This window comes from Pseudophryne corroboree, chromosome 7 (genome assembly GCF_028390025.1).
Source record: "Pseudophryne corroboree isolate aPseCor3 chromosome 7, aPseCor3.hap2, whole genome shotgun sequence".
Lineage (NCBI taxonomy): Eukaryota > Metazoa > Chordata > Amphibia > Anura > Myobatrachidae > Pseudophryne > Pseudophryne corroboree.
Window position 1 is genome coordinate 218,159,123 of NC_086450.1, and position 16,046 is coordinate 218,175,168.

At 40.3% G+C, this 16,046-nt stretch overlaps 1 protein-coding gene across 1 annotated transcript in view; it reads right to left on the reverse strand.

Moving 5' to 3' along the window:
- Positions 1 to 4,230: 4,230 nt before the first annotated feature.
- CNTNAP5 (contactin associated protein family member 5) overlaps positions 4,231 to 16,046 on the reverse strand; it is a 737,066-nt gene continuing 725,250 nt past the window's right edge. The window contains exons 23-24 of the mRNA XM_063933980.1: positions 7,557 to 7,628; positions 4,231 to 6,038 (exon numbers count right to left, since the gene is read on the reverse strand). Coding sequence (XP_063790050.1) covers positions 5,842 to 6,038; positions 7,557 to 7,628 — 269 coding nt within the window. The 3' untranslated portion in view covers positions 4,231 to 5,841. The remainder of the gene's footprint in view (positions 6,039 to 7,556; positions 7,629 to 16,046) is intronic.

Genomic DNA, 16,046 nt, shown 5'->3' on the forward strand with positions numbered 1-16,046 from the left:
TAGCGCAGTCGCAGTGCGAACATTGCGCATGCGCTCTAAGCTGATTTTCACTGCGATGCGAAAAAAAAGAACGAGCGAACGACTCGGAATGAGGGCCGTTGTACAGTGCCGAGAGGTAGGTATACTTATATGGGTACAGGGTGTGTGGTGCGAGCTCCCTGGACTCAGGAACCCGTGTGCAACTCACACCCTGCACCTATTATAGATATACCAATGAATGTCAGGTTGTCAAAGGTTACAGTCATTTGTAGCACTGCATCATGTAATAAATATAGGCCCTCATTCCGAGTCGTTCGCTCGTTCTTTTTTTTCGCATCGCAGTGAAAATCAGCTTAGAGCGCATGCGCAATGTTCGCACTGCGACTGCGCTAAGTAATTCTGCTATGAAGAAAGGATTTTTACTCACGGCTTTTTGTTCGCACCGGCGAACGTAGTGTGATTGACAGGAAATGGGTGTTACTGGGCGGAAACACGGCGTTTTATGGGCGTGTGGCTGAAAACGCTACCGTTTCCGGAAAAAACGCAGGAGTGGCCGGAGAAACGGGGGAGTGTCTGGGCGAACGCTGGGAGTGTTTGTGACGTCAAACCAGGAACGACAAGCACTGAACTGATCGCACAGGCAGATTAAGTCTGGAGCTACTCTAAAACTGCTAAGTTTTTTTTGTTCGCAATATTGCGTAAACTTCGTTCGCACTTTTAAGATGCTAAGATACACTCCCAGTAGGCGTAGACTAAGCGTGTGTAACTCTGCTAAATTCGCCTTGCGACCGATCAACTCGGAATGAGGGCCATAGTACGGGATTTAAACATTATGTTACATATATAAGGATTTATAGTCATATTTTGTATTACAGATGTGGCTTTAATTATCTATCTTTTACACTATGTTCTGAGAATGTATCATAATTCCTCTGTTCTTCTAGACAACCCTGTCAATGACGAGGCTTAAAGTGAACATGTCAACTTATCATAAATTCACACTAGTGGGTTTAAAATGTCAAGGAAGGATTTGTCTAGAGTATTTTAAAAATACAGACTTTCTGCTTGAAGCTATTTTGGCAAGGACAATTTAACTTTCTTAACTAATGTATTCTTCTCATTTGCATGAAGTGCCAGCGGCATAGAAGACAGAGAAGACCGGTAACAAAGTGAGAAAAGGAAATTCTTAAAATAAATTGGTGGCATCCTAGAAAAAAAAATGTTAATTAAGGACAAAAGTTCACTTATATAGGGCAGGACTTTCTAGTATTATCTGTTAATAATATCACTATTCTTATAAGCTGTCATAACCTTAAACCAGAAGCTCTCCAGATGACGGGAAATGACAAGTCTCCGCTTGCCAGGCCAGCCAAAGGCCACGACAGCTAGAGAGAAACAGGCAGCCTCAATATTATGGAATGCAATAAGTACTATATTGAGAAGATCTAAATGGAGAAACAATTTCTACGTATATTGAAATGAAATATACTGCAATAACAGTTCATCCTCATAGTTAAAATTTTCATTTTGGGACACATAATATATGTATAAATATACACAGTTAATCTAACATACATATATAGATATATTTATTGGTGCAATGCTGAATGTAATTATTTTTTTAAATAATATTTTTCATCAAAAATAGGCTAACTTCCCATTATATAAATCTATCATATATCTTCTCTAGTTCTGCATCAGTCATTTAAAACAAAGCATATCTGAAAAATCGTATTCCTACATTGTAATTATGTCAAATGGAAGCTGAATGTCCACAGTGTCTCGACTAATCATATTGCAGTCATGTACTATGGGGATGCGGTCAATTTACAGACAATCAAAATCCCGACAGTCAAAATACCAACAGCAATTGACCGACGGTCAAATTCCCGACATGGTCAAAATACCAACATTTAAAATACAGACAAGATCAAAATACCAACATTTATAATGTTGACGCTTTAAAAAGTTGACATGAGTTTTTCATGATTTTTTCATTGAAACCAACTTGTTCATACTTTACCATTCCAGTGGACCTGGAGGGGGAATATAATAGTGTGCCAAGCGCAGCGAGGCACCGTGCTCGATGCATGGCGACATGGTGTCCATGTCGATCTATGTCGACATACACACCAAAAAACAATGAAAAACTTGTGTCTGCTTTTTAACCTGTCGATATTCTAAATGTCTGTATTTTGTCCATGTCAGGATTTTGACCTTGTCGGGATTTTGACCGTCGGTCAATTGCTTTCGGGATTTTGACCGTCGGGATTTTGATTGGATCGCAAATTAGAGAATGTGCAAATCGAGTGATTATCGAATGACTGCTATGTGTAGAATTTGCATTATGTATGAACGTGGGGTAATAGCAACAGGAAATGTGTAAAGATCTAAATGCATTGTAGCCACTGTTTAACTGACAGGAAGCCTGCGTTTCTGTGCGGAAACTTGCTGTTTTCTGTGTGTGTGTCAGAAAAAACGCAGGCGTGCCTGAGCATTTTTAGGGAGGGCCTCTGTTGTCAGTACAGACCACTTCCAGCCCGTCTCAGTCACAGATTAGTGGCAGCCTCAGACCTACTAACATTTGCTCAGATGGTAAAGATTCATCGATGTTCCGTGATATGTTTATGCTTCTGTGAGTGGACAGCCATCTGCAATGCATCCGCAAAAATTTACAGGGGGGGGGGGGCAGCATTTTTTTCTTTCTGTCAGGGCGGTGCCTTTCTACTCGCAGACAACTGCAATTTCTCAGATTAACGATCAATGCTAAATTAGACACTATGTATGGAAAATATACTCTACAGCCAAAGAAAAATGGCCAGCGTGGCAACCATTTCATGCCAAGATCTATCGGCAAATGTGTTAGTAACAAACTTTGTTTGATATATTACCCAGTAAAAAGAGTGTAGAAGTGGATCAGTGGAGAAGTTGCCCATATCACCCAATCAGCTTTGAGGAACCATTTAGCAAATACACTCCATAAAATGATAGGTAGATGTTGATTGGTTGCCATGGGTAACTTCTCCACTGGTCCACTTCTCCACTCTTTTCACTGTTTGATACATCAGCCTATACCAGTCACTAATCATATTCCTTTTCTGGATGGTCCGATTGTATTATTTAGTGGTAGAAGAGATACGTCAATTGTTAATATGTTAGTGTTAACATATTAATATGTTTATACATAATATTGTCTCAATGTCTTATATGATTTTTCTGTGTTTTTTATTACATTTCTATTAATTATTATTTATATATCTTGCATTAACTCTATCATATTTATTATAATGTGTATAATATGCTGATATATACGCTAATTCTTTGATGCCCATGTGTCTTTTTTGCTATTTATTATTTTATTGGTCATGTTCCATTTTCTTAAATTACCAATAAGAATTACATAACATAAAAAATATACATATTTATTGATGTTCTTAAAATAATAGTTTTCGTTAGTTTCTTATGCTCCAGGCAGGTCCTTAGGTTGTCACATTACAGCAATGCATCTGGCAATATTATTCTGTAGCCATGAAAACAGCTAATTAGTTTTTATTTATAGTTGAAATGTCACATTTCCAGAAGTAACCTTTAATGGATTAAGAATCAAGTTAAGTGGAGAAAACTGACACCGTCATTAATGTCTGTTGCTGCTGCTGCTGCATAAATAAGCCTAACAAGTAGATGATAGGCAAGGTGGACTATGAAGTAACTAAAGGCCCATATAGACGGGCCGATGTGGGAGAGATGTGTGCTGAGCGAACCCCTCAGCACACATCTCTCCCGCCGCCCAGCACAGCGCGATCTGTACTGAGCGTGCGGGGGGAGACGGGGGGGGCGCTCACTTCACCCAGCAGGGTGAAGTGATCGACCCGCTAGATTGGCCTGCATGCATCGCTATCGCTGTAGGGGGTACACATGGAGCGATAATGTATGAATTCTAAGCAATCTAGTCAGATCGCTTAGAATATCGCTCCGTAAGTACCCCCCTTTAGAGGTCTATTTACTAAGCTCCTAACTTCCATGTCACAGGCTGTGTTTGAAAAATGATAGTTAGGAGCTGGTTGGCTGGTACTTTATCTCCGTCCACTTTATCTCCCTCCACTTTATCTCCATCTAAGACTTACTAAATAGACCCCTAAATGAAGACAAACAGGTTTCTATTCAGGTTTTTTGTTTGGTGTACTCAAGTGTATGTTTAAACCATCTGCAGTTGGATGGGTGACCAGCAATGTGCCTCACGCTCAGGGAAAGTCTAGAAGGACATTTTATTTCATGTTTTAAATAGTCTATATGCATTTTACTTCACACCTTCAGGAGTATAAAGATTTAGGCATTCATCATCTTCAACAATGCACCTGACATATTATACAGGTATTTTTGAGCAACTCTTTTTTTCTCTCTTTTAGGATTCAATTTACAGCAAGTGGAGAAGAATTTAAAAATTGTTTCATATGTGGTACACAAAAAAAATGTCCATCTAGATACACCAATGTCATTGTAGTGCTGTTCTTCTCCAATCCTTGTGCCGGTCACTGCAAGGAGGAATATAAGCACTATGAGCTGTGGTGTCTGTATTTGCAGTGCAGTGAGTCGCAACATAACGTACATCACTGCCCCAAGTTGGATTTGAGAAATCAATTTTTACCATGAAAAACTATGAGCTATACCCCACCCTGCCAAAGGTGCAATGAATGGGTACTTTGATGGGAGGAGTAGAAGGTAAAGGATGGTTAGTGCTTCATAAGTGCTTGAAATGCAACAGGGGTTTTACAAAACCCCATCATGAAATGACCCTGACCTTATCATGGAAGAGCCAGGGTTCCTTTTCCAGTCTGTCCAAAGTTACTGTAGCTGCAACATTACTATGTATGGTAACAAGTTATACAGTAAGGACTCACTAACTTATTCTCCCTGCTGCACTCCCTCCTGTGAACAATGTTAGTTATCATGGAAAGATCTGCCCTAGGAGTGCATTGCTAACCACCTAAACAGGAAGTGATGCTTCCACTATATAATTTTATCTAATGCAAGCTCTCCTATTTTCCAACAAAGGTGAAAAAGGTTGAATATAAAAACAGACCCTTTTTCCATAATGACCAGGCTGCCTAAAATTAAGGTCAATGATGTCTGCCCCACTGCCAACTCCTTTTCTTTATCCCTTTAATTTTTCTGTATGCCTTCCCCTGATGTAAAATCTAATTTTTCTAAATTAGAACTAATAATAACATAAAAATAAAACCAACTGAGGACAATATTTGGGATATCAAACATATTATTAACTATAAAATCTAGTTTGGCCTAAACACCTTACACTTGCTAAATATTGTATATGTACTTGGTTTAGCAGTGAAAAAAAGCATCTCTAAATATGCAATATACCTGTAATGGCTTTTCGTTCCATTGCTATTTACAGATGAAAACATCATCTGAAAAAAATTCACTTAGTGCCATAAAAATGAATAATCTATCATGGATATAATTTCATCTTATTGAAGTCATTCTCACAAGCCAAACAGCAACAGAATTTATAAAGGGTCTGACACGTTGTTGAATCCCAAGTTGTTGTGGGTTGTAAAAGCAGTTAAAGACTTGATCACTGTGTGGCACTCATTTACAAAAATGATAGAAATAAGACCATGAAAACTGCTTCTGAAACCATGCGTGTGGGTGGATCCAATTCTGTCCAAGACGGAGGGTAGGCTGCTTAAACTGCAGAAATAGCTGGCAATCCTTTGACAAGAAGGAGGCAATGAGATGTTTGCCAGCACGTCAGTGCTTGGTTATTTCTTTCCAGAGGAAATTGCTGTAAAGAATAAGCTAAAAAGAGAGAGGAAAAGAAGAATGGTATAGAAATAAAGTCTTTCAAATAAAATATTCCTTTTTACACTCGCTAACTGTGTTCTGTAAATCCATTTCATTCCTGAAGGAATAGGCCGTGTTTACTGGATACTCTTTTTCCTTGGACTGGTTTTTCCCATGTGTCTTTTTGTGTCGGTAAAGAATTTTTGTCATTATTGCAACAATGCAAAAAATAATAAATATCGTTACCGCTATAACACCTATAGAGAAAGCAGAAAACAACACATAAGTATCTACCACTTCAACTATGCAATCAGCATTTAATTCAATTTAATCTAGGAGCAAATGAAGGGCTGGAGAGTGTGCAAATGCAATTACTTCTAGAGTGCTTTGAAGACAAGTAACAGTCAAGAAAGTCAATTTTTGGTCATCAAATATTTCATATTTGTCTCCAGAACATGTTAAAAATGAAACACTTTAAGAAAAAGTATTTAAAAACTTGAGATAAGATATCAGACCATAGATGAAAGAAGAATTGGTAAATCCACTTTGCTTTGACCTATGTCTATAGTTCACATTTTTTTATGTGAGGGTCTACATTATTTCGTTCTGTCCCTTTTGTGAAGGATAACAGAGGGATAACAAATGGGGTAGTAACAGTTGAGTTTTTAAAGACAAAAACAAAGTGGAATCATACAAACACACACACACACATAAATCAAAGGATAACAAAAAAAGCAAAAACAAAAAAACAGAAAAGCAACAAACCAGACAGGTGCTTGCTCTTGTTTAATTTATATAATTAGAAGACATATTTATTTAACTGGAGGCCATTTTCCAAATAGAACATACATCAAATGAGTATTTTCTAAAATCTCTCCATGTAATAATTTCACATTTAAAACCCAAAGAAACTTGCTTGAGGACTTGTAGGTCTATAAAGGTCTATGTTCTACCATTAAGCGCCAGTTAAATATTGACTAAACTGTCAGGGTGTCAGAGCAGCTATGACATCCTCTGCTGAATATTAATGTGTATATACATTTTCAACTGATTTCGGATGGAACCTGAACCAGGTGAAGGACTTGGCACTTTCATCACTGCTGACGAGTGCAGGAATTAATAAACTATGTGCAGTTATGGCCTCCTCACTACAGCTGATATCAGAAGAGTGTAAGGTTACGACTCAACAGCACCACATTGATAGATAGCTTGTCTGGCTCAGGCTACAGGGAAAGATAAGCTGTTCTGAAAATGTCTAGCCTAGAACAAAGGCAATTAAAGAGATATATAACAGTTTCAGGTTTTAAAATGGATCAAACAGAATGGGCAGCTCAGATCTGACATTAATGAAACAAACAGATGCAATCTTACTCTTTTCTGATATTTTCACAGCAAATAAAAAGTTACATCTACAGGACTATTTATTGTGAAGTCAGAATTCATATAACTTTAGGCTTTCTGTTTAAACTGACGTGTAAAGCTTAGTATATCTTTTCATAGACTTGTTTCAATTTAAGAGAGCAGAACATTAAAAACATTAAGCATTAGTTTGGAAAACTTTGTATAAGAAGACAGGTTTGGTAAGACGTCTGGGTACCTATCTTAGATATATAACGAATTTGAATTTCTGAGGCTTCAAAATTAGATGTTTTGATTTACAAGTGTTAATCCTATTTGCAATCACTAGACTTTGAACTCTGACACTTGTCTTATTATAACCATAAGAACAAATATAATATTGTTTTTGTAAAGTAATTGATCAAATAAGAGGTCACCTCCAATGACAACGGGACCACTTCTCATTTCATTTGTCAAAGGCTCCCGGTCATCCGTCTTCTCGAAGGGATCTGGAAAACAAAAATTATCAAAAATTCAGGGCCAACTTTTTGTATGGGCTTAATGGGCCGTTTCCCAAGTGCACCACAATCCTAGGGGCCCGAGCCTTTTCAACTGGTAACCACCCCTCCCCATAACTTGCAGTCATGTCCAGTAACACCCAAATGCCCACCCTACCCCCTCCTGAAAGAAAGGCAGCACTTAGACCCCTGTGCTCAGATCCTAATGCCAGCCACAGGAAGGCTTTTTTTTGAAGTAGGCAAGACCTTTATCCTCCCCTTCTTATCTGTCACTGTAGGGGCCATGCAGACAATTGCTGTATGCATGTCTGCACATCTTGCCTTCTCACATGCCGTAGCATGGAAGGATAAAGACAGAAAGCCAAAGAATGGTAGCACATGCTACATGTTCCAGCACCATCTCAAGATAACAGTTTAACCCAGAGCCGTAACTAGACTCTTTGGTGCTCTGTGCCACAGAGAGAATTGCCCCCCCACCCCTATTTTTCTAATATGGACATAAGGCACACACCTTGTGGGGAAGGGGCATGCCAAGATTGATTCCAGAGAAAGCTCATGCTATGATGCCCCTTCCCACATTTATATATATATATATATATATATATATATATATATATATATAAAAATATATATGATACACATTCATAGACCACTGCAAGAAAATGGATTTGGACACAATTCCTCTTTATACCACATTCATACACTTTACTTGAGAGCTCGTTGTTATTAAGTTACAATACCCTTTATTAAATAACACATTTCAATATACTGCCATACCCAGGATTCACACCTATATCCTTTTGAAATCTAATAAAAAAAACCCTACTCATTGAGCTACTGTATATGGTCCTCCATAAAAACTATGAGAACCTTATGAAGCTACTGGTACTTTGTAATAAATAATAATCAGCATTGTAATAGCGTAGATCTATGTAGTGTGCAGCTACACATCCAATCCCCTGCATCCAAACACTACATAGATCTGCTCAGCTGCAATGCTGATAATTTTTTCACAAAGTACAAGGTACAGTAAGCTTCAAACAGTTAGAATTCTCTAGCTTAGAATTATCTACCTTTCTATGCAGGGGCAGATAGCTCAATGAACAGATTGTCTGACTGCAATGCCACAGGCAATGGGTTTGAATCCCGAGTATGTCAGCATCTTGAAATGTCATAAAGAACAGTGTGACTGAATAACAAATAAATCTCAAGTTGAGTTCATGAATGCTGTATAGGTATTAGCGATAGAAGGGGTGGGGCTAGGAGACAAGGATGATCAGGAGATACCTGGCTTCAAAAAGTGGGGAAGCTGCAAGTGAAAGTTATTAAAACAGATAATTAACAAGTGCCGCCAACAGTGCCCTCCTACCCTGCAGCGCTATGTGCGGTGCCCCTTCCGCACACACCTAGTTACGGCTCTGGCTGCACCTGCCAACTTTTCAGGGATTGTACAAGCAGCACATCTACCCTCTATGTCTTTATCCTTGCAACCTTGTCATTTCAGGTGAGATAACAGTGGAAGTGAGTAAATAAAGTTACATTGAGTTTTATACTGTGGCACATTGTTTCACATAAAACTTTGAGGGGCTATAGGTTGCAATTTTATTTTTTATATTGCACCCTAAAGCATCCCCTTTTCTTTTTATGCATGCAGCCTGTTTCCAAACATTGGCCCATTTTTAACAATACTCTTCTTATAAATGCTGCAGACACAGTCAAGGGGTTTATTCTTTATGCGTACCCCTGTTTATGCAGCCATGCACACAGTCAGGGAAGAGAGGGGAGCAGCAGCCATACACACAGTCAGGGGTAGGGGTCCTATCACATTCTTTGCCCAGGGTCTACACTGCTGTTAAGACAGCCCTGCAAAAAAATAATTAATTCATAAGATTCACTTTTATTTAGAAAAAAAATGAGCTACTGAAACACTAGGCTGCATATTCTGAATGTCCATGTTAATAATTTATTTATTTATTTTTAGAGTCAATAGAGATACCAGTTTCAACAGTATGAGTGCCTTGGGGAGATTTATCAAATCTTGGAAAGAGATAAAGTGGAGAGAGATAAAATACCAATTAATCAGCTCTGTCATTTTATAGGCTGTGTTTGAAAAATGACCTTTAGGAACTGATTGGTTGGTACTTTTCCTGTCTCCAAGCTTTGATAAATCTATCTCATAGTCTGGTATGATAGTGAGTTCAGTACAAGACATTGTTGCATTACGATATGATAGTACGTGTCCGCTGTTCATAAACACAGACACCCTTTGAATTCAGCACTTAATGGAACACAACCTAATGAGCACATTGGTGCATTTTGACATAATATTCACAAATTCATATTCACATCCTTTATCCTCACAGCAGTTCAGCTTAATCCTTGCATAGTCTTTTGTGAGATTTATATCTGTCAGTGTAATTACTGATGTTCAGCATATTTATGCATAATTATGTAGCTTTGTCTTTCACCAACTAACCTCTGCAGTTTGCCTGCCAGCTGTATTTCCAAGCAAAATATCCCTCCCTCCTACTTACTATTCTCTTCCCACACTCATAAAAGCACTTTGCCAGGATGTGAGTCTCTCATTAAATCTAGTAACTGTCTATTATCAGTATTGTTCATTGTATCAATGCATCACTGTACAATGAGCAGAGTTGGGATTATAATGTTTGGTTTTAAAAATGCGTCAATAAAAACTGATGAGCATTTGCAAATGGTATCCATTACTAAATGCATTAACTGTTACTGGCGGCAATTAAATAAAACAGTTAGGAATTACTCATTTGCATAGATAGCTATACTATTTGGTAACTTCTAAAAAATCATCCAGTTAATTCAATTGTCTGTTTTTGGCAAAAGAATGACAATTTTCAAATTATCAGAGAAAGCAATTAGTAGCAAATGAGATGCAAGGACTAAGTAAGAATGAAAATAATATCACTGATAGTAGTAAATATACATACATAACAATGGTATCCAGTCTCTAGGTCGACAAGACTTAGGTCGACAGTGTCTAGGTTGACCACTATTGGTTGACAGTAAGTAGGACGACTAGTTTCTAGCTCGACAGGGTCTCTAGGTCGACAGGTCAAAAGGTTGACATGAGTTTTTCATTTTTTTTATTTTTTTTGAACTTTTTCATACTTTACGATATACGTGGACTACGATTGGGAATGGTAACCTGTGCCAAGCACAGTGGTAGTGGAGCGATGCACCCTGCATGAAGTTCGCTCGCCATGCGAAGGTACGCGGTGCACTAATTGGGGTTCCCAGTCACTGTACGGTGAAAACAACACCAAAAAAGATGAAAAATGTATGTTGACCTTTTGACCTGTCGACCTAGAGACCCTGTCGACATAGAATCCCTATCGACCTAGTTACTGTCGACCAATAGTGATCGACCTATCCAATGTCGACCTAAGTGTGGTCGACCTTCAATACCACACCCAATAACAATATTCCCCCTTTGGAAAATTTAAATCATCCTAATTATGACAGATCTGAATATACCAGGCACATTTGGGTGAAGAAAGACCCCTTTTCACCTCAGTAATACCGCTTTCAGACTAGCATAAATTTCTGGGTCATTGCATGTGAACGCGCATCAACCCAGGATTTTGCACAGTCTGAAAGGGTGCTAAAGGAATATCCCGAGTAGAGCATCTCCAAGTGCTGCCTCCTGTAGCGTCGGCGGTGACGTCACCAACCCGCTACTAGGCCGGGTCAGGCCGCAAGTCTGAAAGTGGTCCCAAGCCAGGTCGCACTCGGGAAGCACCCATGTATAAATTCCTGGGTGCAACCCGGCTCTGCCAGTCTGAAAGGGGTATAAATTGTAAATGATGACAGGTCAGTCTATAACTTCTTAGGCTTATGTTTTAGAGCATTAAAGTGGACCCATTATCTAAATATAGTGGAAACAGTAATTTTGCAGATATCTGTTATTATTCAATAATCCTATTGTCAAGATCACACTCTCGCATGAGAAATTCAGGTAGACTTAACAGAACTTAATCCCTAGTCCTATTTATTTGGGAGCAGTGGTTCCACCATGTAAAACAAAGCAGGAGCGGTTTGTCAAAACTGTTTTCCTGTTCAGAAAAAAAATTTAATTAATTTGCATAACGCATGCTCTCAGCCCATTTCCTGTCTACAGTAAAAACTATGCAGTCTGGAAAAATACAAGGTTGTTACTGGCTTCACTAGTAACTTGCATGCTGTTACTGATGCATTTGCCTTTGTAACTGACTATCTAGGGTAGACCATGACCCTTGGCTTCGTCTGACAATATCTGTTTTTCCCTGCATTAATTTCCTGTCCCGGATCACCTCTTTCCACATTAAATGTTAATGTGTGCAGTCAGATATCACGGTGATGTCCTGTGAAACATCTGAATTGAATATGCCCTTATAAGTCTGATATAAATAATCTCTACAGAGCTTTTTCCACAGTTAGTCAGCCAACCAAAATTTTTTTGTGCTTAATCAAAATCATCATGCTGGGTACCGGAATAACTCCTGACAGGTGAAATAGGAATTCTACCTGAAATAAGTTGTTAATGCAATTTGACAGATTGGTTGTGAATAAATTATCTTTCATAGCAACATCTGTAACCATAAAAAAACTGTAGATTTCAGTGACTGTATCCATTGTTGCAGAGGTTGCTAAGGAAGGTCAGTTATTTACAATATATTCCTGAAGTAAGAGTATGTTTCAGAGGTTTTAGCAGACAGGGGTCTTCTTTCAAGTTTGCGGACTTATTGCAGGAAGTTGCAGTGTCATAAAAAATTATGTGAGTGATGTTAAACAACAAACTTGAATAATATAAAAAAAAAAAGGAATTTAATACCTACCGGTAATTCCTTTTCTCGTAGTCCGTAGTGGATACTGGGGAATACTAGATTACCATGGGGTATAGATCGGGTCCACTGGAGCCTGGCACTTTAAGAAACTAATAGTGTGTGCTGGCTCCTCCCCTCTATGCCCCTCCTAGCAGACTCAGTCTAGGAAACTGTGCCCGAGGAGATGGACATACTTTGAGAGAAGGGTATAATACAAAAGCGGTGAGGTAATGAACCAACACACAAACAATAAGATAGCAGAGCTAACCAGAACAGAGGAAAGCAATGCTAACTATAGAAGGATAGCAACACTAATCAAACATGGAACAGGGAAAGCAACAGTAAACCCAACCATAACACTTACAACCAGGTAAGCAGAAATGAAGCACTGAGGCGGGCGCCCAGTATCCACTGCGGACTACGAGAAAAGGAATTACCGGTAGGTATTAATTTCTTATTTTCTCTTACATCCTAGTGGATACTGGGGAATACTAGATTACCATGGGGGCATCCCAAAGCTCCCAGAACGGGTGGGAGAGTGCTGAGACCCCTGCAAAACCGCCTGACCAAACTGAAGGTCATCTTTGGCCAAGGTGTCAAACCTGTAGAATTTAACAAAGGTGTTCACACTGGACCAAGTTGCTGTATGGCACAACTGTAATGCCGAGATGCCCCGGGAAGCCGCCCAGGAAGAACCCACCAACCGTGTGGAGTGGGCCTGAACAGAACTCGGAAGCGGCAGAGCCGCCGACTTGTAGGCTTGTTGGATAGTAAATTTGAGCCAACAAGCAATGGACTGTTTGGAGGTAGGACGACCAATTTTCTTAGCATCATAAAGGACAAAAAGCGAGTTAGACGTCCTTTTGACGTAAATCCTCAAAAAACGTACAACATCCAGGGACTTTGGAGCAACTGAAGTGTCAGACAAGACTGGAACTACAATAGGTTGATTCACCTTCGGGAAAAACTGTGGGCGAGTTCTGAGCTCCGCTCTATCCTCGTGAAACACCACGAGGACAAGGCCCCCAATTCCGACAAACGCCTGGCCGAAGCCAAGGCAGTAAAATAACAGTCTTCCTCATCAGGTATTTCAAGTCAACCCTCTGCAAGGGTTCAAACCAATCCGACTGGAGAAAGGTCAACACCACATTGAGGTCCCACGGAGCAGTGAGAGGAACAAAGGGTGGCTGAATGTGCAACACCCCCTTAAGAAAGGTCTGTACTTCAGTAAGTACCGCCAGTTGTTTCTGAAAGAAGATAGAGCCGAGATCTGAACCTTGATGGAGCATAATCATAGGCCCTTATCCACTCCTGCTTGCAGGAACAGTAGAAACCGTCCCAGACGGAATTCTACAGGAGAACATTTTCAACCCTCACACCAAGAAACATACTTCTTCCAAATACGGTGGTAATGTTTGGAGGTAACCACCTTACGGGCCTGAACCATAGTGGAAACCAGCTTGGATGGAAGACACTTCCTGGTTAAAATTTCCCTCTCAACCTCCAGGCCATCAAACGTAGCCACTGTAAGTCTGGATAGACAAAGGGTCCTTGTTGAAGCAGATCCTTGAGAAGTGGCAGAGGCCAACGTTCCTCCAACAACAGGGTTGAGACGAGTAGCTATCAGATCTATATGTGGACAACCCCACCGGTGAATGAGTTGTTGAAACACCTGAGAGTGGAGGCTCCATTCCCCCGGATGGAGATCATGCCTGCTTAGGAAGTCCGCTACCCAGCTGTCCACTCCTGGAATGTAAACTGCCGAGATGGCTCTTGTGTTGGCTTCCACCCAGAGGAGTATTCTTGACACCTCTCGCATTGTGGCCCTGCTTCTGGTTCCTCCCTGCCGGTTGATGTATGACACTGCCGTGGCGTTGTCCGACTGCACCAGGATGGTCTGATTCCGAAGGAGGGATGAGGCCTGTATGAGAGCATTGAAAATCGCCCTGAGTTCCAGGATGTTGATTGAAAGAGCAGGTTCCTGAAAGGACCATGTTCCCTGGAACTGTGCACCTTGAGTCACAGCCCCACCCCCGGATGCTGGCATCCATTGTCAATAGCGTCCAGGATAGGGTGTTGAAACTCCGACTCTCCATCACATGGGAAACTTGTAGCCACCATAGCAGGGATATCCGTGCTTTTGGTGACAGGGTTATATGTTGATGCATGTGCAGGTGAGATCGCGACCATTTGTCCAACAAATCCAGTTGAAACAGTCGTGCATGGAACCTGCCATAATGTATGCCTCAGATATCCACTTGTTCAGTTCTTCCCCAAATAAGGCATAACCTGTAAAAGGAAGGTTTTCAACTCCTTTTTTGGAATCAGCATCTGCTGACCATTGACGCAGCCACAGAGCTCTACGAGCCAATATTGCCATAGCCGTAGTACGGCCATTAATGAAGCTAAGTTCCTTAATGGCCTCACCCATAAAGTTTGCAGCATCCTGGATAAGTTGTAGTAATGTAACTATCTCTTCTTGAGGTAGTGTGAGCAACCCTTTCAAAATTTCGCCTGCTGCAGTATAAATTGATTTAAGAGTGGTTTCAATTTTGTGATCAGCTGAGTCTTTAAGGGAAACAGCCCCAGGTACAGGTAAAACTATCTTACGTGACACAGAGGTATCCACTGTCGGCAGGGTTTCCCTAGATTTTCCTATTCTCTGTAGGGAAGGGTAATGAATTTAACACCTGTTTAGGGGTAATACATTTATTTTCAGGATTAATCCATGCTGCCCTGACCAAGGAATCTAATTCTTTAGAAACTGGAAAGGTTGCAGAGGACTTTGCCTTCACATTAAAATACAATTCCTCTGCCTGCTCTTCCTCTTTATTAGGGATATTAAGCACCTCTCTAATGGCATAAATGAGGGCTTCAACACCCGGGGACAGGGAATCATCCTCGTCCACCTCAGACTCTTTCTCATCAAGCTCTGGTAGTTCAGAATCAGAGTCAGATTGTAACAATTGAGGAAGAGTGCGTTTGTGAGAGACCAACGAGGGTGGAGTGGCTGAAGAGCCTGTCTGTGGTCGGCAGCAGTTACCATAAACGTGTAAATAGTTTGTTTCAGGGCTTGCTTAGAAGTTATCTCTGAATTAATATTGGAAATCATAGTTTTAAATGATTCCACCCAGTCTGGTGCCTGTACATCACTACCTTGTGAAGGAATTGAGCATTGGGTACACATAAGTGACCCCTGTGAGGAAGGTGTAAACCTAGCCTTGCATAAAGTACACACAGACTTATTAGCAGACAAGCTTAAGCAGAAAGTTCACAGATTAATATGAAAAACACAGTGCAGTATTAGTGAGATATGCACACTAACCCAGACTACTCTGAATGGAGTGACACAGAGAGAGATGGGAACCAGCACACTTCACCACAGACCGACCAGTGCCCTGCTGGGTGACCTCTGAGTGTAATTGTCTACACAGCGGTAAACCCACTGATAATGAGCTCCGCCCTCACTAACCCCCTGGTACCAGTTTACAATGGTGATTCAGTGGGTCCTGGAGGAACAGTCTCCACGTGCAGCCTGTGCAGCAGCAGGAAATGGTGCCATTTGGCCTCT